At 31.5% G+C, this 24,215-nt stretch overlaps 2 protein-coding genes across 3 annotated transcripts; both read left to right on the plus strand.

Annotated features, from left to right (window-relative positions):
• Positions 1-3,376: 3,376 nt before the first annotated feature.
• On the plus strand, positions 3,377-14,459 carry LOC134687234 (peptidyl-prolyl cis-trans isomerase slr1251-like). 2 transcript variants are annotated; one of them, XM_063547369.1, is made up of 9 exons: positions 3,377-3,520; positions 4,811-4,906; positions 5,673-5,861; positions 7,013-7,075; positions 9,492-9,642; positions 10,373-10,399; positions 11,524-11,580; positions 12,313-12,448; positions 13,677-14,459. In XM_063547369.1, exons 1-9 carry the CDS (start codon positions 3,437-3,439, stop codon positions 13,792-13,794), a joined length of 921 nt encoding a protein of 306 aa, XP_063403439.1. In that variant the 5' UTR covers positions 3,377-3,436; the 3' UTR covers positions 13,795-14,459. The 2 variants fall into 2 exon arrangements, with proteins under 2 accessions (XP_063403439.1, XP_063403440.1); XM_063547370.1 differs by lacking the exon at positions 10,373-10,399.
• Positions 14,460-21,871: 7,412 nt separating this feature from the next.
• Positions 21,872-23,918, plus strand: LOC134687235 (salivary glue protein Sgs-3-like). The gene is made up of 2 exons (XM_063547371.1): positions 21,872-22,071; positions 22,891-23,918. Exons 1-2 carry the CDS (start codon positions 21,996-21,998, stop codon positions 23,514-23,516), a joined length of 702 nt encoding a protein of 233 aa, XP_063403441.1. The 5' UTR covers positions 21,872-21,995; the 3' UTR covers positions 23,517-23,918.
• The last annotated feature ends 297 nt before the right edge of the window (positions 23,919-24,215 follow it).

Raw genomic sequence — 24,215 nt, forward strand, 5'->3', positions numbered from 1 at the left:
ACCTATATAGTCATACCCCGTGACACCCCTCATTATTTTTCTCTAAAAGCCCTGGAATAGGCCGACCCCCCTAATTTTTTGACTTTTTTTTCAAATTTTGAGCTCTAGTTTCAGATTTTTGAACATAGCGCCCTTCGATACCTAGCGCAAAAGAAGCGCCTATTTCTCCTCTACAAGACCTATATAGTCATACCCCGTGACACCCCTCATTATTTTTCTCTAGAAGTCCTGGAATAGGCCGACCCTGTCCCCATTTTTTAGACATTTTTTTCGAATTTTGAGCTCTAGTTTCAGATTTTTGAACATAGCGCCCTTCGACACCTAGCACAAAAGAAGCGCCTGTTTCACTTCTACAAGACCTATATAGTTATACCCCGTGACACCCCTCATTATTTTTCTCTAGAAGTCCTGGAATAGGCCGACCCTACCCCCATTTTTTAGACATTTTTTTCGAATTTTGAGTTCTAGTTTCAGATTTTTGAACATAGCGCCCTTCGATACCTAGCACAAAAGAAGCGCCTGTTTCTCCTCTACAAGACCTATATAGTCATACCCCGTGACACCCCTCATTATTTTTCTCTAGAAGCCCTAGAATAGGCCGACCTCCCTTATTTTTTGACATTTTTTTCAAATTTTGAGTTCTAGTTTCAGATTTTTGAACATAGCGCCCTTTGATACCTAGCGCAAAAGAAGCGCCTGTTTCTCCTCTACAAGACCTATATAGTCATACCCCGTGACACCCCTCATTATTTTTCTCTAAAAGCCCTGGAATAGGCCGACCCCCCTAATTTTTTGACTTTTTTTTCAAATTTTGAGCTCTAGTTTCAGATTTTTGAACATAGCGCCCTTCGATACCTAGCGCAAAAGAAGCGCCTATTTCTCCTCTACAAGACCTATATAGTCATACCCCGTGACACCCCTCATTATTTTTCTCTAGAAGTCCTGGAATAGGCCGACCCTGTCCCCATTTTTTAGACATTTTTTTCGAATTTTGAGCTCTAGTTTCAGATTTTTGAACATAGCGCCCTTCGACACCTAGCACAAAAGAAGCGCCTGTTTCACTTCTACAAGACCTATATAGTTATACCCCGTGACACCCCTCATTATTTTTCTCTAGAAGTCCTGGAATAGGCCGACCCTACCCCCATTTTTTAGACATTTTTTTCGAATTTTGAGTTCTAGTTTCAGATTTTTGAACATAGCGCCCTTCGATACCTAGCACAAAAGAAGCGCCTGTTTCTCCTCTACAAGACCTATATAGTCATACCCCGTGACACCCCTCATTATTTTTCTCTAGAAGCCCTAGAATAGGCCGACCTCCCTTATTTTTTGACATTTTTTTCAAATTTTGAGTTCTAGTTTCAGATTTTTGAACATAGCGCCCTTTGATACCTAGCGCAAAAGAAGCGCCTGTTTCTCCTCTACAAGACCTATATAGTCATACCCCGTGACACCCCTCATTATTTTTCTCTAAAAGCCCTGGAATAGGCCGACCCCCCTAATTTTTTGACTTTTTTTTCAAATTTTGAGCTCTAGTTTCAGATTTTTGAACATAGCGCCCTTCGATACCTAGCGCAAAAGAAGCGCCTATTTCTCCTCTACAAGACCTATATAGTCATACCCCGTGACACCCCTCATTATTTTTCTCTAGAAGTCCTGGAATAGGCCGACCCTGTCCCCATTTTTTAGACATTTTTTTCGAATTTTGAGCTCTAGTTTCAGATTTTTGAACATAGCGCCCTTCGACACCTAGCACAAAAGAAGCGCCTGTTTCACTTCTACAAGACCTATATAGTTATACCCCGTGACACCCCTCATTATTTTTCTCTAGAAGTCCTGGAATAGGCCGACCCTACCCCCATTTTTTAGACATTTTTTTCGAATTTTGAGTTCTAGTTTCAGATTTTTGAACATAGCGCCCTTCGATACCTAGCACAAAAGAAGCGCCTGTTTCTCCTCTACAAGACCTATATAGTCATACCCCGTGACACCCCTCATTATTTTTCTCTAGAAGCCCTAGAATAGGCCGACCTCCCTTATTTTTTGACATTTTTTTCAAATTTTGAGTTCTAGTTTCAGATTTTTGAACATAGCGCCCTTTGATACCTAGCGCAAAAGAAGCGCCTGTTTCTCCTCTACAAGACCTATATAGTCATACCCCGTGACACCCCTCATTATTTTTCTCTAAAAGCCCTGGAATAGGCCGACCCCCCTAATTTTTTGACTTTTTTTTCAAATTTTGAGCTCTAGATTAAACAATGGCATAAAAGTTGCTATATTTTACAGGGTAGGACTACTTTTACATACGTTCTAAATTGAAGTGGGTGCATTGGTGGCCCTACATCTACAAATAGTCCGTTGATAGATGCAGAGTTATTGTGGTACTGAATATTAGCCTAGAAAGTTATGCGACTTGTTAAATCAATGGATTGGATAAAAACCATTTCAAAATTGAGTTAAAATTGCTATATTTTAACTGATTTTCTGCCTTTTTGAATATTTTTTTATTTAACGGCCGTTGTTGTCTTATTTTGTTTTTTGGTTTCTCGATATATCGCCTTATTGTTCGCTGGCTTATTGTTCGCTAGCTATTGTTCGCTAGCTTCTGCCTGGTCGAAGGCTCTACATGTAGGATATGCTGCCGAAATCCTGAAATAGTTTAGGATAATTATCATAAAACAGAATTATTAAGGGTCCTGAAATCAAAATTTGGATCCCTTTTCAGTTCTCAGTTTACTCATGCTTTCTAACCTATTGCAAATCATCCATATTTCACCATGACAAATCAGTTAGCTTTGGTCAAGTTTTTTACATACTAGTCTACACTTGATTCATCTCTCACCTAAAGTAACTTTAAAAAGTTTTTAAAACCGGTTGATAACGCACTGTGAATATAGGCAATTTTTTAAATAAAAATACCGGGGTTAAATTTATAATCGCTCGAAACAAAGGTTTCACCTAATATAAAATTATTATAATATTCTAAATGCTTTCCGTGACAATGCATTTCCTATTTAATTAAGAAAGTAAACAGATGGTTCAGAACAGGTCACCGCCGGTTGAAGCATCTAAAAGTGGTTTATAAAATACAACAAAAACTACAAATATAAAATAATCATAAGTTTTAAATAATCCGCTTAATCATTATTTTTATAGTTTACCGGCGTCACTGAAAAACTCAAAAATAAAATGTTAATCTTTTTATGAAAATTTACAGACGGATAAAATTCACTTTAAAAGATAAATATATAAATTTATATAATAAAAGTATGTAATCACTTGTATATGCACAAATATATTAAGTATAACTCTCTGAAGGCATGACCCTTTTAAGGATAAAGTCAGAAAACATTGCCTAGAGAAGTTTTATGGCGGGAGAAAGGAGTTATCTATCTTATATTTGTACCGGAAGTTGTAATCTCCAAGGAAAACAGTCATGGCGGGCATCGTACCTCAAAAATTAGAAGTTTATGGTTTAATCAACGATGTTAACTTTCAAAGAGCCCGATACTGTGCAGAGGTGTGTATTCCACATGAGTTCTAAGACTGCATTAATATGACAAACACAAAATGTTGGCGTCATGAAAAATTCAAGGAAAATCTACCGTTTGTTTACCATGTTTTACCATGAAAACACATAAAGCCTAAAAGATTTATTTAAAGTCGATTATACCTATATCAATACAACATAAGCACTGTAGAGCTTTTATTCGCATACATATATGATAAGCACAATAAATAATACACATAAAACAGTGTGAGATACCTGTCATAAAAAAATGTTCGCTGGAAGGTCTTATATAGACCTTTTACCAAAGCCAGTCAAAAACACCAGATTCCCTTATTCATTACAATACCAAACATTTAGCACAAGAACAGATTACTTCAAGTACAGCTTTTTTCATTCACAGTTGTACTGTGGACCTCACTTCCACAAAACATCATCAGTGTTAACTCCCTGGTTTTTTAAAATACTGATCTAGAGTCAGTATATTTAGATATCCAACTTGTTTGTAAATATGTAAATGTGTTAATTTTTTTTTTTTTTTGCACAAAATTATTTTTGAATTATTGCACTCATTAGTTATTATATTTTATTAAGTGTCTGTTTGCGATGCGCTAACACATAGTCATCAATGTGCTGATGGATTGTCGTACGATGTAGATGTACATGGTTTTACCAAACGAATTAATTAACAGAATTGATCATCACTGTAATGAATTATTTCTATGGCCTTATTGCCATACCATCTGAAGTTTTAATATCAAGACAGTAGAACCTCCCAAATACTTACAGACACATACATTGTAGAAAAAAAAGTTAGATTTTTTCTTAGTTGTTTGTATACTTTTGACTGTCATTGTTATTATTCTCACTGACCTTTTTATCAGTTAAAAAGTTATGCATAGAAGTTCTATTGCACCGACAATCAAAATTGCAACACCTTTCGTCCCCGTATTAATTACCTACATTTTAAATTGTATGGCATTCTTTTAGAGTATTATGTATTCTGAAGGTGTCGCTGTTGACACTTGATTGTCTCTCTTATGATTGCTTGGTCAATCCCCCCCTTCCCCCTCCTTCGCCAAAACAATATATTTTTCACCACTCTATTCTATCACCAACTAACAATTTTATATGGACCAAACTGAACTTAACTTTCATCACATGAAATGAATGAGTTTCATTATACTTTCATATGCCATATGAAAGTACAATGAAACTCATTCATTTCATGTGATGAATATCAATGTGAAACCAAGAAATTTAATTTGGTTTTAAAATACATATATGTTGTTTGTATTTCAGGACTTGTGGAAGAAAGATCCAAATACTTTCCCAGATCCAGTGGTCAATGGAATGTTGGAATTTGAGTGGGATTTATTCATTGAAGCTAAAAGAAAGGTATTCTTTTATGTCTGTGAACTTTGGTTCAAATTTTGTTTGTTGATTAACACTTTGTTTTAAATACAAACTTGTTTGAATTTAGATATATGATACGTGTATATTAGCAAGTATAAAAAATACTAAGTGTGTACCTTTAACTTTATTATCACAATAAAGTCCACATTCATATGTTCCGAGAATTTTATGGTAATTCAAATAAATTTTTAAGACATGTACACATATATGTAATCTAAATATGACGTGTTAAACTTTTGAAACAATTTGATTGAAGTAACTGCACATTATTAAGGTATAAAGTTAGAAAATTGGTGTAAAAACATAGTTCAACAATAGTTACACAAGGAAGATAAGAATTGATGCCAGACCCATACCATTGGTGTTGAAAACAAAATGAAGAGAACATTAATGAATATTATACATATACTCAGATATCACAACAGCTCAATTTTCAAAGTTCAAAGTTTAACATTACAATGTATATAAACATTAAAAAAAAAAGAAGCTAACATTTAAGATAGGTACTGAAGATCAAAAGACTTGCTGGGAAGTGTAAAGATTGACAAACACCATCTTTGATAGCATGGTGCGATCCCTAAAAAAATTCCATATCAATTCTTTATAAAAATACTTTCATCAGTCTTGACACGATTATCTTAACATATTGTGATATAACTAATTTGTTCATTTGGCTAATCAGACAGAGTTATCAACTAGTTATTGTTTTCTCAATAATTTCTGATTCTATATTTATTTCTCTTTTTAGGATCTAAGAGGTGAAACCTGGTCATTTGAAGAGAAAGCAATATGTTTTACCAATGGTCAGCTGATAGGTGGACCAGACAACTTTGTAGTATGGGCAGAAGATAATTATGGATTTGAAGAGTTTAGACCATTGCCATTATATTTAACATTAACAGACGAAGCTTATATTTCACATTTAAACTCCAAAAATGTAAGTATACAGAGTTAACTTATGTTCTTGATCATCCCAAAGAAACATCAATTAAAGTTTTTAAACCAAAATTTTATGCAGAATATTTATGTCCAAATATGGAATTCAAAATTATAAATTACAAAAGCACAATAAGATACTGTAAATTCAGAAATTATTACTGCGAAAAATGAGACAGAGATGTTAACGCAATAATTTAAATTCACATTTTGAAATATTTTATATGAATTTAAAAGGTGGTAGACCTTGGTTCAGGGAGATAACTCTTTAAATCAATTATGTGTTTGTAAAAGTCATGTTTCATCAATGTATTTTAAGCATTTACCTGAAAAAGATTGAAAATAATCTATGTAACCTAGAAGCTTAAAATATATTTATGAAAATGGTTGACACAAATGTACTGATGATTTTAAGAGTTATTTCCCTTAACCTAGGTCTTCCCCCTTAAACAGGATTTTTCTCAAAATCATAAACATTAAAACCGCATTTAAGTCCTAAATGACAAATTCGCAATATTAAAAGCATGCAATCATTTCTGAATTAACAGTACATGAAATGAGATATGGGCAAAATATGATAATACATTGTACTGAAACAGGCTATTATTTGAACTTGGAATTATTTTTAATTATGGAATTTGCTTGATTTCTTGTTATTGATTTTTTTTATAAATTCCATGTTTATTCTGTACTGAAATGCTCTGTGCTGCGCACAACACTTTCTATTACAAAGAAAATATGTTATATTTTCAATAGAATGTACTGTGCTGCGCACAACACTACCTAACCAAAATACATTGTATGGAAAATGTTATGAACCGCTCAAATGATCATAATACCAAATAAACATGGAATTTATTAAAAAATTTAAACACAAAAAATTATGCAAATTCCATAATCAAAAATAATTCCAAGTTCAAATAATAGCCTGTTCTGAATAAAGTTGTATTATTTAATATGAAATCACTTCAATATATTTATGTACAGCAAATGCTTATGCAGATATTATAAGAAGAATCAAACATATTGTAGCAACAGGATCCAGAGTTAATTTTACATTAAATGAGATTAATGATAACTGAAATATTTTTAATGATTATGTTTGTAAATATAGATAAATGAAAATAATTGTACCATCAATTTTATTTTCAGCATCAGTATGTCTTCATGGATGTATCTATTGGTGGTGAATCAGCAGGTCGTCTAGTAATAGAGGTATTTATTTATTTTTGCATGGTTCAAAGCCTTCCATGAAATAAAAGCTTGATTCAATGATAAATTGTAAGGTTGATCAATGCTAAAGGCTAAAATTTGAAAGTTCTTTGTAGTTTTAAAACACATAAATATAAATAAAAATAAAAGAAGTGACATTTCTGTATCACTTAATGCATACAAATTTTGTTTGAAATGATCTTCAGATACTGTTAATTCATGATATTATAATTTTATTGTGAGTTTTGAAGAAAGAACCTAAATGTGAGACTAATTATTGCAATTTCAGAATATGAGTTCTTATATTGCAATACTCACCCATTCACATTATTTGGATAAGGAAAAACCTTACAATAATATCTTTACAGTATTGTCTATTGACTAGAGTTATCTCCCATTAGACAATTTTAGTGACACTAGCCAAAAACTTATCCATTTATTGAAATACTGTCAAATTCAAACTGCAAAATTTGTAAATTCAGCTTTTATTCATAGAAAAACATTTTACGTCTAATTCTGTATTTTTATTTTGTAAACTTTTACGTTTTCAGATATATTATATTGCTAAAGTGACATATAGGTCCAATGGGCGGGGTGTAAATATCAAATTGCTATGTATATAATTGTATAAATGTATGTTGTAATACACATGTCACTATGATAAATAATTACTTACTTAGGCCACACCAATTTGATTCCTTGTTCGACGGACCCGCTCGCACCTATTTTTTTCAAAACAGATTTTTTTTATTATTTTTATATTCCCACTTCCCGCATCTGGAAATGAAATCATGTCCATTTCCAGCACCGTTTTTTTTGTAAATATTATAAAAAGATATCAACATTTGTTTTTAAAATCACAGTCTAACTTGTATATAACAATTTTAAACATAAAAGCACCCCACCACACTGTAAATATCTGTGAAAAAATTTGTTTCAGCATGAAACCTATTTATCCAAAGTGGGACGGTGCACTGATATAAATTTATAAAAGCTCTTTACAAAAAAAGAGGAGAGTTACATCATAATTTAAACAACTTTTTCTAAAAGAGGGGTTCCCTTATTTTGAAGTTAAAGTAAATGTGTTAATTAAACATGGTTTAGGTTAAACCGTTAAGGATGTATTCTTCTGACATTTTAGTCTCGTTCAGTCTCGTTGAAATCTCGTTCTTGAATTATTTCCAAAACATATGATACAAGTGGAAAATATCAATGAATTTCAAAAATATTATTATCAAACATAATTCTGTGAAAAAAATTGTGTATTTACAATGAATGGTTTTTGAGTAATCCAGTTTTCAAATTTTACGACCAATGAAGTCAGTATTTTTAGCCACCATTTTGAGGAAAATGGGTTAGTTAGATATACAAAAAATGATTTTACAAGAATCATGTACATGTACATCTCATACCATTTTGGTCTTTTCAAATTTCTTGGATATGTATTTTTTCAATTATTTATAACAAAAAAGTTAAAATAATATGCATTTTGTTCCTAAAAGTGAGAAAAATCACAAAAATACAAAACTGACAGCATGGTAAATTTTACACAAAAAAGCGTAAGTAAATTTTATTCAGATTGGTCCACTTCATCTTTATAGAAAGTATGAAAAAAAGTTTAATTGTGGAACTGTGATCTTTTTCACGATAATAGCCCAAAAATAGGTAAAAATCGATGAAAAATGGGAAAATCATCAAAATTGGACATTTTCAAAGGACCGTAGCAAAAAAAGAAGTGCACCACCATATGTTTTTTTCTTGACCAATTATTCTGTTACAGTCTTTTAAACCCAAAAATCTGGTTAAGAAAAAAAGTTTAATACTAGAAATTTTTGGCTCCTCAGAGGTGTACATCCTTAAAGTCCAGGAATATTACAAAATTCTTGGACATGTTTGGACCATTTAATACCAGATAGAGATATAGTTCTTTGAGAAAATATGAACCCCTTTGTACAAACAAATATGTTATAATTTATATTGATCCCTCATAAAACATGTAAAAGGGATATTTATAACATTAAGGGGTTGCCCACAAACTGATTATGACTTGGTTAGAGAATTTTCTCATTGTCAGTCACACATACATAGACCAGATTTAATTATTTCTTGGTGAACAGGAAAAAATACTTTTGAAATTGAAGAAATGTCAAAGTACAAGTGATAAATCAAGTTTTAATCAAATCAAAACCTACTATTTTATGTTTACAAAAAAAAATTATAATCGCTCGCCTTTACTTTTCAAGCTTCGCTTCCAAAATTTGCAAATTAAATATTTTTTTATTAAAATTTTCAAATCGCTCGCTCACCCCAAATTTTGGAGTCCAAAAATCCGTAGAACAAGAAATTAAATTGGTGTGGCCTTACTTACTTACTTACTATTTCCCATTTGTTAAAATGTTTTATCTTTTGTTTATTTCAGCTTTTTTCAGACGTGGTACCCAGAACATGTGAAAACTTCAAAGCTTTATGTACTGGTAGTATGGGAAAATCTAAAGAAACAGATTACAATCTACATTATAAAAACTCAATGTTTCACAGAATAGTAAGAAATGGATGGATACAAGGGGGAGGTAATTCTAATTTTCCTTTACATATTTTTTCAATGACATTTTAAAATTAAACCTCACATTTTTACCAGTTATGAGTGATTCACAGTAATAATTGTGCACATTAATTTCTGAATTTACAGTATTTTACATGATTGGAAATGTATGATTACTTATTTATTATCTGATGTTGTCATGACATGAGAGACAATTACATGTACATTTTTAAAAATGTTTTCTGAGTAGTTGACTTTTTATTTATTTTACAAATGTTATTACATTTTATATGAATATTTAATGTCTTACAGAGAGATTATTGAATATTCATAATATATCATGTACAATCATGTTAAATTGAATTTAAGAAAGATTGTATTTTTTAAGATGTAGAAATTCTAAAATTGCCAAAAATTTTAAAGAGATGCTCTCAACTCTTTGTAAAATTTGTTCCTTTTATCATATACAGTTCAGTTGCCTTCAGATTTTTGTTTAACTATTGAACTGATTATGACAAAACTTGACAGTATTACAAAGGGAAAAAGTCACATTCAGTTTATTCAACAAAACAAGTCTTCTTTAAATGATCAACCAACCAGAATATTTGAATCTTATTTCATTTTGCATTGCTTATTTATCAATTCACCAGAATGCACTGTGTGTTTATTTTGTATTACATACTTTTTGTTTGCCTTCAATCATTTATCATCCATTCATATTTAGAATAGAAGTTATTGAGGACCATATACATTTGTAGATATATTTTTCACTGGTAGTGGTCAGGGTAAGTCGCCCCATTATTAAGAATATTTGGAATGAAATTTTTGCATGCTAACTGTTTGAAGAAATTACTATTGCATACATTAATATTTGTATTATTTTTGAAAGGCTTTACTCACAAGAATTAAAGAAAATAATTATTTGATATGTGTTTGAGTATTTTAACAAATTTAAATCTTAAAAGGAAAAAAATACGTTTTGTTCTAAGGCTTTCTTACATGTTAATCTTAACATTTTATAATTACTTGTAATCAAACAACATCAACAGAGGTTTGCATCAAGGTTAAAAAAGTATCCGAAAACAAATATATTTTTGATATGGTCATCTGTTTACAAAATTCTGAATTGTATAACATTCTAAGGTTTTTCAGGAATAGATTACCTAAGCTGTAACAAAAGGTTCATATTTTTAGGTTAACAATGATCTTCAATATAAAAAAGAAGATGTGGTATGATTTCCAATGAGACAACTGTCCACAAGAGACCAAAATGACACAATCATTATCAACTATAGGTCACTGTACGGCCTTCAACAATGAGCAAAGCCCATACCGCATAGTCAGCTATAAAAGGCCCTGATATGACTCTATACTTAATTTGGCCTGTTTCCTTTCTTGATTGAGAAATGAAAAGAAATTAAACTTTCAATACCAGGACCATTTAAAAAAAAAATATAATTGATTATTGCATGATGTTTCTTGATTGATTGTTTTTTTGTTTTCATTTAAAACTAAAACATGTTTTACTATTTAATGATAAAAGTCCAGCAAATTTTTATCTTTGTTGACAAACTCTACAATATTTACGTATGAGTAAAATTGGTTGAAAATTATAAATATTTGTCAGAATAATTAGACAGAGATTTATCTTTTTTTGTGTTAGAAAAACATCTTTTCTTCAAATAATAAAAAAATAAAATAAATGAAATCCATTTCGTATAAAGTCTCTGTCCAAAGTGTCAAATCAATTCTTTTAAATAATCCAACTAATGACTTCACATAAGCATATAGGACAAAGAAAGTCAATAGGATTTAAAAGACATTTTAGAAACTATGATATTTGATATTGGTATAAATTTTTACCCAAAACTTCATATGCAATGAATAAATAAATGTTCACCTTTTACAGATATTTACCACAGCAGAGGAAATGGTGGAGAATCAATTTATGGGGCAGCATTTGAAGGTAAGTTCTAACAATTTAGTTCCAAGCATGTTTCATGGCATAGCCAGAGTGGCCTGTAGAAAATATATCTGCTGAAATTGATATTGAGATATTCAAAATATAATGCCATCCAGTTTTGGAGAAATAAATTAGGGATGAACATGCTTGAAAAATATCCTTTGGAAATTCAGATATTATTGCTTGCATTTATTATTACAATTTTCTCATTTTGGACTAAAATCCTGTTTATTCATATAAAAAAATATGAGTTTAAATTATTGCAATTATAACCCTGTCACATTTTTCTCAATAATAAAAACAGCGCGATAATTTTAACTTAACAGTATAGGAAATACCTATTAAATCAGAGGCAGAGTGGATTCATTGCTATTCTTCCTTTTGAAAGTTACTGGAAGGTCATCAATGGTGAGTTCAAAATTATATACCCCTCAAGTGAGATTCAGATGGGCTGTAGCCTGTATGGGTCTTTATCAATGTTTCTATTTGAATCATCAAAATGTAACCTTCTTATAAATTGGGTTATGTATAAATAAAAAAATTGATAAAGAATATGAGTAGAAGAAAAGTCTGATTTAAAATTCTGGGTAGATTTGACCCGTCAGTTAAGATTCTCTGGTTCTCCATGTTGGGGATTGAGTGAAAGGTCAACGACCTATCCTTGTAAAATGTGGCACTTACAGGAGTTATACCTTGTAAAAAATAACTAAAGAATATTAAATTTTTTATCTTCAGATGAGAATTTTGCAGTATCACATGACAGACGTGGAATAGTTGGAATGGCAAACAAAGATCGTCACACAAATGGTTCACAATTCTACATTACATTACAGCCTGCTAAATGGATGGATACAAAATATGTTGCATTTGGGTAAATATTTTACATCAAATATCAAATGATAAAGAATGGAAGGTTTCACTTGCTTTCAACAGTAAATAAATATTTAAGGGGGCTCTCAGGTAAAAATCGTTTTATTTTTTAAATATAGGAATTCGCCATTTTTCTATAAACAAACTTGATCATATACTTAATAGAAAAATAAAATAAAATAATGCAGTCACCATCATTTAAGCTCACAATCTGCCTACGAAAACAGCATGCAGTTTTGTTAAGGTACTTTTAATCTGTTGAACTAATAGGAGAAATAGAGGTAATATCCGGAAAAAAAAGAACTAAATTACAGAAATTGCTAAAATTTAACAATTGCTTAGTTTAAGTATAGCCTATTGGAAAAAAAAGAAACAAAATATAGGTTACTGAGAAGTTAAAAATTATATTTCAATTTTAATGCCAAATGGCATTTTGTACCAAAGGGAGATAATTTGGTCTTTTTTTTAATGATATAAATATCCAATCAAATTGTTTGATTGATTTTTGTACCATGTCAAAAAGTACCAACTTATGGTGTAATAAACCAACTTCTTAATGAAAAAAAAATACGTTTAAATTTTTGGTTAAATTTTTGTAACCTTGAGCCTCCTTAAGTTGTAGAGGAAAATATCAAATAAATCTTTTCCTACCCTTATAAAAACATCTCAATATTTTCTGAATTTACAAATTATGGATGATCCCAGTGCCTCTTTTATTTAAGAATTTTAAAAACATTATTTTTTTACAAGAATTAACATGTCTTTCAATTTGCACATGATGCAATCATCATAATATAAAAAAAAGAAGATATGGTATGATTGCCAATGCGACAACTATCCACAAAAGACCAAAATGACACAAACATTAACAACTATAGGTCACTGTACGGCCTTCAACCATGAGCAAAGCCCATACCGCATAGTCAGCTATAAAAGGCCCCGATAAGACTGTAAAACAATTCAAACGAGAAAACTAACAGCCTTATTTATGTAAAAAAATGTATATCTCAGTATTTGATAATTGATTGATATAAAAGCATTTGAAAAAAAGTTAAAATAGTTTGGAAATGCATAAAGTAGCTGCCTAAGTCACAAAGTATTCATAACTAAAACTTTTTCCAATCTTAAACATTGCCAACTTGTAAAATGACTATAGAAGTTAATAGAAAGCAAGCAAACAAACAAAAGTTAAATATTAAATATTTTATAATGTATAATTTTCATTTCAGACAAGTTATAGAAGGTACAAAGACACTGAAAATGATGGAAGAACAAGAAACAATGAACCAAAGACCAATGAAAGAAATCAGAATTTTGGACTGTGGTGTGTGCAAATACGAATTCTAAATGTTTCTAATAATATACAGCTATTGTTACTGCAATGCAGACTGACAAAATACCTGCATAAAAGATTAATTTTATCTGTGAAATTTATAATACAGATTGCCTTAAAATGTTAGGAATCATATATCAGGGCTAAAGATAAATGCATTTTACTTAAAACTGCTGAGTCTTATATAAAACGACAAAATATTTGTTTTCACTTTTGTCAATTTTAACTTTCACTACATGTATATTGTTGAATACATATTTATATTATATATTTCAAAAAAGATGAAGCAAACTTTGTGTAAGTCTTCAAATCTGCCTTAAATCCTTCCACTTTTACTTGAAGATGGCCTTGTATTTTGTCTTATTTACACAATTTTAAAACAATGTACATGCTTAGCTTATTGTCTGTGATATCTAAATACTACTTTGTTGACTATATGATCTTATATATGACTTTAAATATTTTATTTACTGTTTTGAAAAACCAAAAGATTTTTTCATTTATATATGTTAAAAGTGATATGATTTTGAAGAAAAAGTTATCAATTTTATAGCGTGCCTTTAATGGTGACAAAATATGTAGATATGAATTTTTATTTATCAGATTTTTTATAACAGGTTTAATATCTGTTTGATAAAATCTAAAAGTTTTCATAGAAATAAAACTTTTTGAATATTAAGTGTTTGTCTGTTATCTATAATGGGCTGTAACATAGCTTTCAATGGCTCAGTTTAAAGGAAGTTGTAAAAAGATGAATTGTACAATAACTAATAGGTAATATTGCTATTGTTACATACTTCAAAGGTACATTTCTATGGAATGATACTAATTTGAGTTATCTTCCCTTGACTGTCCATTTACAGTGCATTATTCTGCAGTTCAAAAGAGCTAATCTGAAATAAACCCCATGAAAGTGGGACAAAAGATACCAGAGGGACATTCAAACTCATAGATAAAAAATAAACTGACAACGCCATGGCTACAAAGAGACAAACAATGGTACACAAATCACACTTACACAAATAAAGATGAAGCAACAGGAAATCCACCAAAAACAGGGTGATCTCAGGTGCTTCAGAAGGGTAAGCAGATTCTGCTCCACATCATCATCCCGGCCCGATAATGGCACCTGTCATGACTAAACATAATGAAGTCAGTCAATGATTAATAAATAAGTATGATATAAAAATATTTATACAGTTTAAAAGAGAAGTTGTAATTAGCAAAATGTCGTAAGCGTAATGAGAAATACAAATTAGTCAACATGGCCCAAATTGTCAACTGACTCCTTTTAGGAGTAATGGCCCCTAGAGGACCATTTTTACTTATTTAAGGTGGTACCCAACATTTTCACTAAGATTAATTTGGCTCGTTTAATTTTCATAAGATTTTGGCAAGGCATTTACTTTGACCCTTTGACAAAAATATAAAACTTTCAAAAAATTTGAACCAAGCATTTTATCAGAAAAATTACACTGTTTATATAGCAGTTTGACAAGAACTAATTTTGATCATTGAGAAGCTAAATATTCTCCTTACAACACAACGTCATTAAAACTTTAGGTGATTTTACAGAGTTATCTCCCTGTAGTGTTAGGTACCACCTTCATGAAGTTTTTTGCAGAAATAAAGACAGAGAGCAAAAATGATAGTTTTTGAATAAGTTAACATAACATGGTTGAAATTGTCAATTGAGAGGAGGTTTTGACTATGAGATTATATTTACCCCAATTACCTTTTTGTGTACAAATTATATGAGAGAGAAACAAAAACAAGAAAAAAATGTGCAGTACAATTAGAACTACAATGAGTTATCTTTGCCAAATTTGTCAACCATGTAGAAGTTATGTCCCCTAAATGATTATTTTTTATAAAAACTAAGAGTTACAGAGAAACATTTACAAGCAAAACAAGCATGGCCAAATTAGTTTTAGGATTTATTGCCATTAAAATCACCAAACATAACTTATTGCAATAAAGAAATATATAGACATCAAATTGCATAAAAACTGAGCGATTCAGTGGAGCCTCTAGTTCAAAAAAAGGATTTTTTTATTGCATTTACAATTTGTAAAATCAAATGCAGGTCTGCTGATGGTGCACACTTAGAGTACCCCAATTAAAAACTTTTTTTGCCCTTTTTACAAAGTCAATACCTACACTTGTTAAGACTAAAAGATAGGTTGAAAAAATGCCCAGCTGGCTTGCATCTTGTTAGAAGCACAAGTAGGCAGAAATTCAACAGCACAATAAAATAAATGTAAACAAGATAGTTTTGAAAAAAAAAAATTTGTATGCCCCAACTACGATAATAGAGGGCATTATGTTTTCTGGTCCGTGCGTCCGTTCGTCCGTCTGTCTGTGCGTTCGTTCGTTCGTTCGTCCGTCCGTCTGTCTGTCCCGCTTCAGGTTAAAGTTTTTGGTCAAGGTAGTTTTTGATGAAGTTGAAGTCCAATCAACTTGAAACTTAGTACACATGTTCCTTATGATATGATCTTTCTAATTTTAAAGCCAAATTAAACTTTTGACCCCAATTTCACGGTCCACTGAACATAGAAAATGAAAGTGCATGTTTCAGGTTAAAGTTTTTGGTCAAGGTAGTTTTTGATGAAGTTGAAGTCCAATCAACTTGAAACTTAGTACATATGTTCCCTATGATATTATCTTTCTAATTTCAATTCCTAATTATATTTTTATCCAATTTCATGGTCCATTGAACATGAAAAATGATAGTACGAGTGGGGCATCCGTGTACTTTGGACACATTCTTGTTATCAGTATTTTTGTAATATTTGTTACTGGATGGTAGTCAGCGAGAGATACCTCAATTAAATTTTCTTATATTGCCTACCAACTAAAAAAGAAGCCTACGGTCCTTGAAAAAAAAAATAATGACACAAATTGTTTTCTTTATTTTTTTCTTTCTACTCTTATCTTCAAAAAAATATTATGTATGTTATTGGCAAAAAATAAACAAAGCCCTACCTACCTACCTTACCGTGCAAGTCATGGGTAGGCAATTTCAGACAACTAATTTTTTATAATTTGTATTTTTCTATTAAGGAGTCTTCACCTTGTGATGTATAGCTACTCACATACGGGGGATATGAGCAATGTCTCCATTTAAGTTACATAATTTGCAAAGAACAGCTATTTCTTTATCAAGTTCAATTATTTTCAAATATAAAATAGATACCGTACGGCCTTCAACAATGAGCAAAGCCCATGCCGCATATTCATTTAACGTTTTACTTTAAACTGTAAAGTGACACTTCAATCATAAGACATCAACCCAACAACTCACAATTAACCAAAAGACGTCTAAAAACACTCACGTACAGATTTCAACAGATGTATAAGCATGATAAGCAATAAGACCGTCTCTAATTTGCTCGAGTTTAAAAAAGTGAATTGATCAGAGACATCAAAAATTACAAAGGCTAAATAAAAAATAAATACTTTGTAATGTAAACAATATGTACAGGAAATCCACGTTACTGTATTTAGAAATATTGGCGGTCACGTGAATCAGCTGTTTATATGAAAAAAAGCAAATAACAATGATCAATATCCGACAAAAGTACATAGGGTATTCTTTACGTCCTCCTCATTTCAACGAAAATCTCAATTAAAGTCACGATATTTCTTATTTAAGATGCCTCCCAGTAAATCTTTTTCGCCTTTTACACGGATAAACTTTCCTGCACGTTCGTTTAAACTTAAACTTACGTCTAGTGTTCTTTGAAGATTTTTTTTAATATAAAAGTATAAGTACACTTTACAAAATAAGCTTATAGGTGTCACATGTTTAGCAGGAACTGCTGATCTTTCCAGAGCACATGAATACAATCTTTTATGCAGTATCTTCCGCACCAAAATTAATGTTGTTATCAAGAATTATTTTATCGGCATTCCAGCACATTACATTCCCTTCAATTTGAAATATTTTGGCCAAAACAGAGTTTTCATATGCACCAAGAAATCTCATTGCGGCATTTTTAGGTTGAATACAACGATAATTCTTGTGCAACTGAAAAATGTGTTTGGCATCTAATAAAAAGTTTATTGCCAGGGGCGATTCCAACCATTTAAAAAAGGGGGGTCCCAACCCAGAGTAATAAGGGGGGGGGGGGGGGGTTCCAACCCCCGAATCCGCCAATGATTGCTTTGTGTATTTAATACCCAAGTGAGTATTTAAAACAGATCCTTGGTCTATATTTTCACTTGGAGATGTCTCACCTACAATATAAGGCTTCTTAAACAAAATTGTCAGCAATGATTTGTGTACTCCCTGTGTATTCCATTTTAAGTTTGGGTGAACTATAAATTATTTCCGATGATTCTATATTGTTTAACCATTTGATTCACCATGGTATATTACGAAAATGGTAGGACAGACATTCTCCTAAATCATATTTATTTTCTTTTATTGATTGAATCAGTATTTTGCAGTGATGATCAGATTCCTAACATCTAAAATTTTCAATACGAAATTAAAGACGGCTGCCATCGGTGGAAATTATATTTCTTAGCCCTGGGAAATACAGATATAATTCCTAAAAAGGTATTTTACTGAATCGGTTTGTTTTTCTAAATAAATGATTAATTTACTATGTTTCTTCAAAAGACTTGTGATCTGTTTTAAAAGTAAAATATATGTACGTCTCATAATAACATACAGTGACGAGCCTCCTCATGGTGTTTTTGATCATGTGATTTCTTTGTATGATTTATAGTGATTATTTGATTATAAAACCCATTTATTTCATGTATATTTGATAATTTAGGACTGTTTTGTTTTATCAATTGATTATCTCGGTTAAAACGAAATGATTAATGATTACCGGGTATGTGATTATATTGGCAAAATATTTGTGACTATGTGATTATTTGGACACCCGTATCAGGGGCCTCAGTAAATATAAAAAAATGAAGATGCGTTATGATTGCAAATAAGACAACTCTTCACAATATACCAAAACGACGCAGAAATTAACAATAACAAAAGCAACTATAGGTCACCGTACGGTCTTCAACAATGAACAAAGCCCATACCGCATAGTCAGCTACAAAAAGGCCCCGAAATGACAATGTAAAACGAGAAAACTAACGCGGGCCTTATTTATGAACAAAAAATGGACGAACAAAAATTTGTAACACATAAACAAACGACAACCACTGATTTACAGGCTCTTGACTTGACACAGGCACATACATACATAATGTGACGGGGTTAAACATGTTAGCGGGATCCCAACCCTCCCCCTAACCTGCGACAGTGGTATAACAGTATAACATAAGAACTAACTATAAAAAATAACAAAGGATTATCCGCGACAGGATAAGTTTAATCGAGGTCGACACAAGGCCAATCCATGGTAACTGAAGGATGTTGAATATTAAAAAACTATATAAAGTGAAGATATTTAATTTTAAATTTAACAAGCTGATTTAGACTGCAATAAGGAAGGAGACTAAATTTTAATCTCGAAACAAACACCTGAATGTTGACCTCTCATAGGGAAGTCTTAGTGCACATACAGGATTATCTATTGAAACATACATATATTTACAGCTACATGAAGTCTATCACATATGCATTTACGGTTAGGAAGATCTGCAGTCTGATTAAAATATAGATCTGCAGTCTAATTTAAATTTAGATCTGCAGTCTAATTAAAATATAGATCTGCAGTCTAATTAAAATATAGATCTTCTGCAGTCTTATTAAAATATAGAACTCTGATTTCGTTAAACGCATACGGAGTATAACGAAACTTTTTATTTAAATGAATACAAGGGTATCCTCAAAGTTCCCTTCCAGTGGCGGATCCAATGGCAAAGGGGGGGGTCCAGGGGTTACACCCCCTTTTTTGGACGATCAATCCATTTGAATGGGGCTCCGACTTTTAAATTACAATGAAATAATTCTGTAATAGATATCATGGCAAACTTACTGCTGGTTGAAGAGTGAACATTTAGTTTAAACATATTCATTTATAGTGGATTTAGAAACAAGTTTTGCAACTTGTATTAATCCCTTTCCACTTTGCAGGTGCGAGTGTTGCCTTGTAGAGGCATAATATTCTACTCTTTTTCAAAATCATAAAGGGTGTCTCTAACGTGAAAGATATGGCTCTCTCTTAACACGGGTCAGCTATTTATTGTCCCCTTCCAACGGACTATCATCGTTTCCTCAAGAGCATACTCGCAAATGGTGTCAAGGGAGAGCCCAAAATTCAGGGAAATTCAGTCCCAGATTTGTTCATCCCGGAACGGGAATCGAATCAGGAACCTTTGTGTTAGTAGTCCGATTCACTAACATTGGCCAAGGATCCCAGTTTGATATAAAATTACCAGATTTTTTGTCGTATTACTAGTTCTGTTATTGGTGATGTACTTTTGGATTTCAGTTGCTAAAATAAACCTGATGATTTAAATGTGTGTTATTTGCTTTTATGTTATCATTATCAACATGTCGTCAAGTTGTGCAATGTCATTTTTCTTTATCATTATGTCAAGGGTAGACTACTCCTCTGAGAGGACTTTTACACCGATTTTAACAATCTTTTATTTATCAAGGAAACATATTTTATCTTTAATTAATGATAAATGAACGAAATACTATTCACCTTGATAATCAGTATCATATAGGATGAACAAATCCTGTCGAAATTCGGACTGTAAACTGTATTCAGGTGTAGTCCAATTGTGAAATTTCCATTTATGATACCCAAATTAAATTTGCATTAACAACAGACGCGTTTTATAACATGCAGTTGTCGCTGTCTCACATTCCCCATTTTCTTTCTCAATTTTAGTTCTATTCTATATACAGTAACATACTAGTATGTAAGTCCTGAATTGTATGTATCCGTCATAAAATTGTTTTCCAATCTCAATCAGTGAGAAATATTCAGTTCCACACCACCCCAACCGAATCCTACATTGCTGAGTGAAGCATTTGTGGTGACACATATATCTTTTACAATAACGTTTGCTAGAGACAAGATTTTGTTTCTAATTGGCAATGGATCGATTGAGAGAAAACAAATCCCGGCTACAAACTCAAACCGATGGACACACATAAACTATAAGAGGAAAAAAATGAAACAACATACACACTGGCCATGGAGTGCAACAAAAACAAACGACAATGCAACGTTCATAGAAAAGAACCATTAGATAACAACTACCATATTCTTGACTTGGTACAGGACATTTTATGAAAAAATGGTGGGTTGAGTCTGGCTTTGTGGCTAGCCAAACCTCGCGCTTTAGGGCAATGTTAAATATACCGCTAAAATGGCATTATTGCATGGCAGGAATAGAGAACAAATAAATGCAGTGACTTTCTCTTTCAAACGTGTTTTCAGTTTTGAATAATTAGCTAATTCGTCATGAGCGGTCGGTTTTGAGGAAGGAAGTTTTCCAACTATATATCTCACTTTAATGTTTGTCAAATATTATATACTTCTCTTCCTCTTAAACACAGGTACTAGTTGTCTTTATTGTCATCTCTTCGTTATACTTTAAATAGTTCGTTTTCCGGCACTTCATTACATATTCTGTTTAAAATAAACTTTTAACAATTGTTAATGTTTCAGTGAAGTTAGTTAAAAACTATGAAAATTTAAAAAATGATAATCAAAAATCTCTTTTCTGTTGGACTGGTATTTAAAAAAAAATTGCTAGACTTCTGGTATTGACTTGTTTTAATGAACATGCATGAACATTTAATAAAAGTGATGACAAAGAAAGCTTAATAAAATGAAAAAAAGGGGGAGGGCAATTGAATCAATTTAGTAAAATGTTGATAAAAAACTGTTACTATTTAAAATCGACTGGTTTCAGTCACTGAGTGTAGCAAGCAAAAGATCGTATGACCATGTAAGTATTTATATTGAATATAACACTTCCATGGCCTGACTTATATTAAATCATAAAAGTGTTCTAATAATTAATAATTCAATTCGTTTAACTTTACTTGACCCACTTAGCGGACAACCGATCCTTCAAGTTTTGATTTTCCAATCGATACTTGACGTCATCCGTTATTGGTATGTGATAGTTATTCATATACATATGATAAACTCATGTGACCTTAGTAAAACACTTAAATAGCTATGTATATCTCTTCCGTCTTCACAAGCTTTTGTAGTTTTCAGAAAATATCAGTTTTAACAGTGTCCTCCTGTAATCCTTAAGATCGACGATGGACGTTACATATAGGAGCACCATATTGCTAGTGGTTATATTCTTTGCAGCAGTAAATTCTAAACCTGGAATTGGTAGGTCATATTTGAACATTTTAAAAAATTCATATAATTGTGCAAAACGCTATTTTTATTCTTCCTGACTATAATTTTATTTGATTACTTCCTTATTTAAAGGTTATCGTTGTAAATTTTCAATATCAATTTCAAACTGTTAAAATAATATACTGCTATTCGTTTAATTTCTATATATAAACTTGGATATAACATATTTTGTATGCGGTTATATAAAAGGGTGTATTTCCAAGAAGAATACTATTTGAATATTGATCTCAAACAAATTAATAACATGCCAATTCTCTTAAAATTCAGTTGATAACTCGTTTTGGGAATTTAAACAACTCTAGCTGGTTCTTTAAAAAAGATAAATTCACGTGACTTTTATCAGTAAAATTTAAATTCACATAAAAAGAATTATGTTTTGATAGAGCATGGATAAAAAGTATTATGAGAAGATAATTGCCTATGTTTTTAAAATACAAGTTTATGAAAAAAAACTAAAATTTCCGGAGGAAAAGGGAAGTCGTTGATTTATCATAAAACAAATAGATAAAAAAAATGAGTGTAAATAGGTCAGAAAAGTATATTAAAATTAACAAATATGTAGAAATGTTTAGTGAAAGTGTTCATGGTACTATTCTTATACATTAAAATATGTAAAGATTGAAATATTTTAATGCAAAAACTTTAAAAAAAAAATTAGAGTAATAAAATACTTGTATAAAGAAGGGACAAAAAGACACAGCGATCACTGACAAAGACTTGTTTTATAGATTTATGGTTAACCAATCAGTTGAGATTACAATTATCTTCAGTATATTTTGTATCTTTCAGTGTCGAAGAATGTCAATGACATTGAATCAGCAACTGTCAGTCAGACAGCAACCGACCAAAACACGTCAGCTAGTTCTGCAACGACTACAAGAGACTCAAACATTACTGGTCAGACAACCGAACTCGCCAATGTTACCATTCAAACAACGATAACTCCAAATATCACGAAAGAACCAACAACGGCACATTCTAACATTACTATAGAGCCAACAACTCAAAATTCAAATATTACGATGGAACCCGTAACTAAGGCAACTAACGTGACACTGGAACCAACAACGAAAAACCCAAATATGACAGTAGAACCAACAACAAAAAATCCCAATGTCACAGTAGAACCAACGACCACAAGCCCAAATGTCACAGTAGAACCAACAACTAAAAACCCCAATGTGACAGTGGAACCTTCAACTCGCCCAAGTAATATGTCTACACCAGTGTCAACTCCAAAAACGAAGCCACATCCAACAACACATGCAATGCCGACCACTACAAAGAAGTATAAATTTAATGGTGCAAGTTTTGTGGGAGGAATAGTTTTAGGTGTCGGTGTATCAGTTGTTATAATAATGATTGTTTACTTTTTAAAATGCAGAAAAAGTGATGCCGGTTACGATAGAATGTAAAACTAACAATTGCTTATAACTATAATTTTGGTAATCTCATTTGCTTAATACTGATTTTATATATATATAAGACCACTATATTTAATCATTATGTCATCGTCGTACTCTGTGAATTCCAAAGATCATTATATTTATATGTAAAAGAAGGAGTTCATTACTAGTACACAAATCCTATGACCAAACTGAAAAAACTCAAAAGCAAAGGAACAGTGATTTGATGTTTGTGCTTTATATTGAAGTCAAAGTGAGACCTCCAACACATGATCATAGTTCACACATCAATGCAAGTTCAAGGTGAAACATCAATTTTGGGAACACAAGTGACAGATTTCATTTTTCAATATATTTATTTTTGTATGATTTACAATTTGTTTTTGTTATATAAAATATTTCTTAAACAGAGTTTTGTTAGCTTTTTATCAATAGTTGATTGATGCTTTTGTGTGCTTCACTTGTCTTCCATCGGTAAATATTTTATACATGTCCGGACGAGAACAATTTAACAATAAATGCAATAGGTATGTCCTGCTATAGGGGATCGTCCGATATTATAGGATAGTAATGCCACTTGAAAATTAGGGTATATTACATAAGAACAGAAACCCAGTCTTACAACAGGTCATTTCGGACTCTCAAAGAGTCGCAAGTGTTCTTGACGAGACGCGAGTTCACAGGTAAACGTCCACATGGAGACATGCC

This window comes from Mytilus trossulus, chromosome 10 (genome assembly GCF_036588685.1).
Source record: "Mytilus trossulus isolate FHL-02 chromosome 10, PNRI_Mtr1.1.1.hap1, whole genome shotgun sequence".
Taxonomy (NCBI): Eukaryota; Metazoa; Mollusca; class Bivalvia; order Mytilida; family Mytilidae; genus Mytilus; species Mytilus trossulus.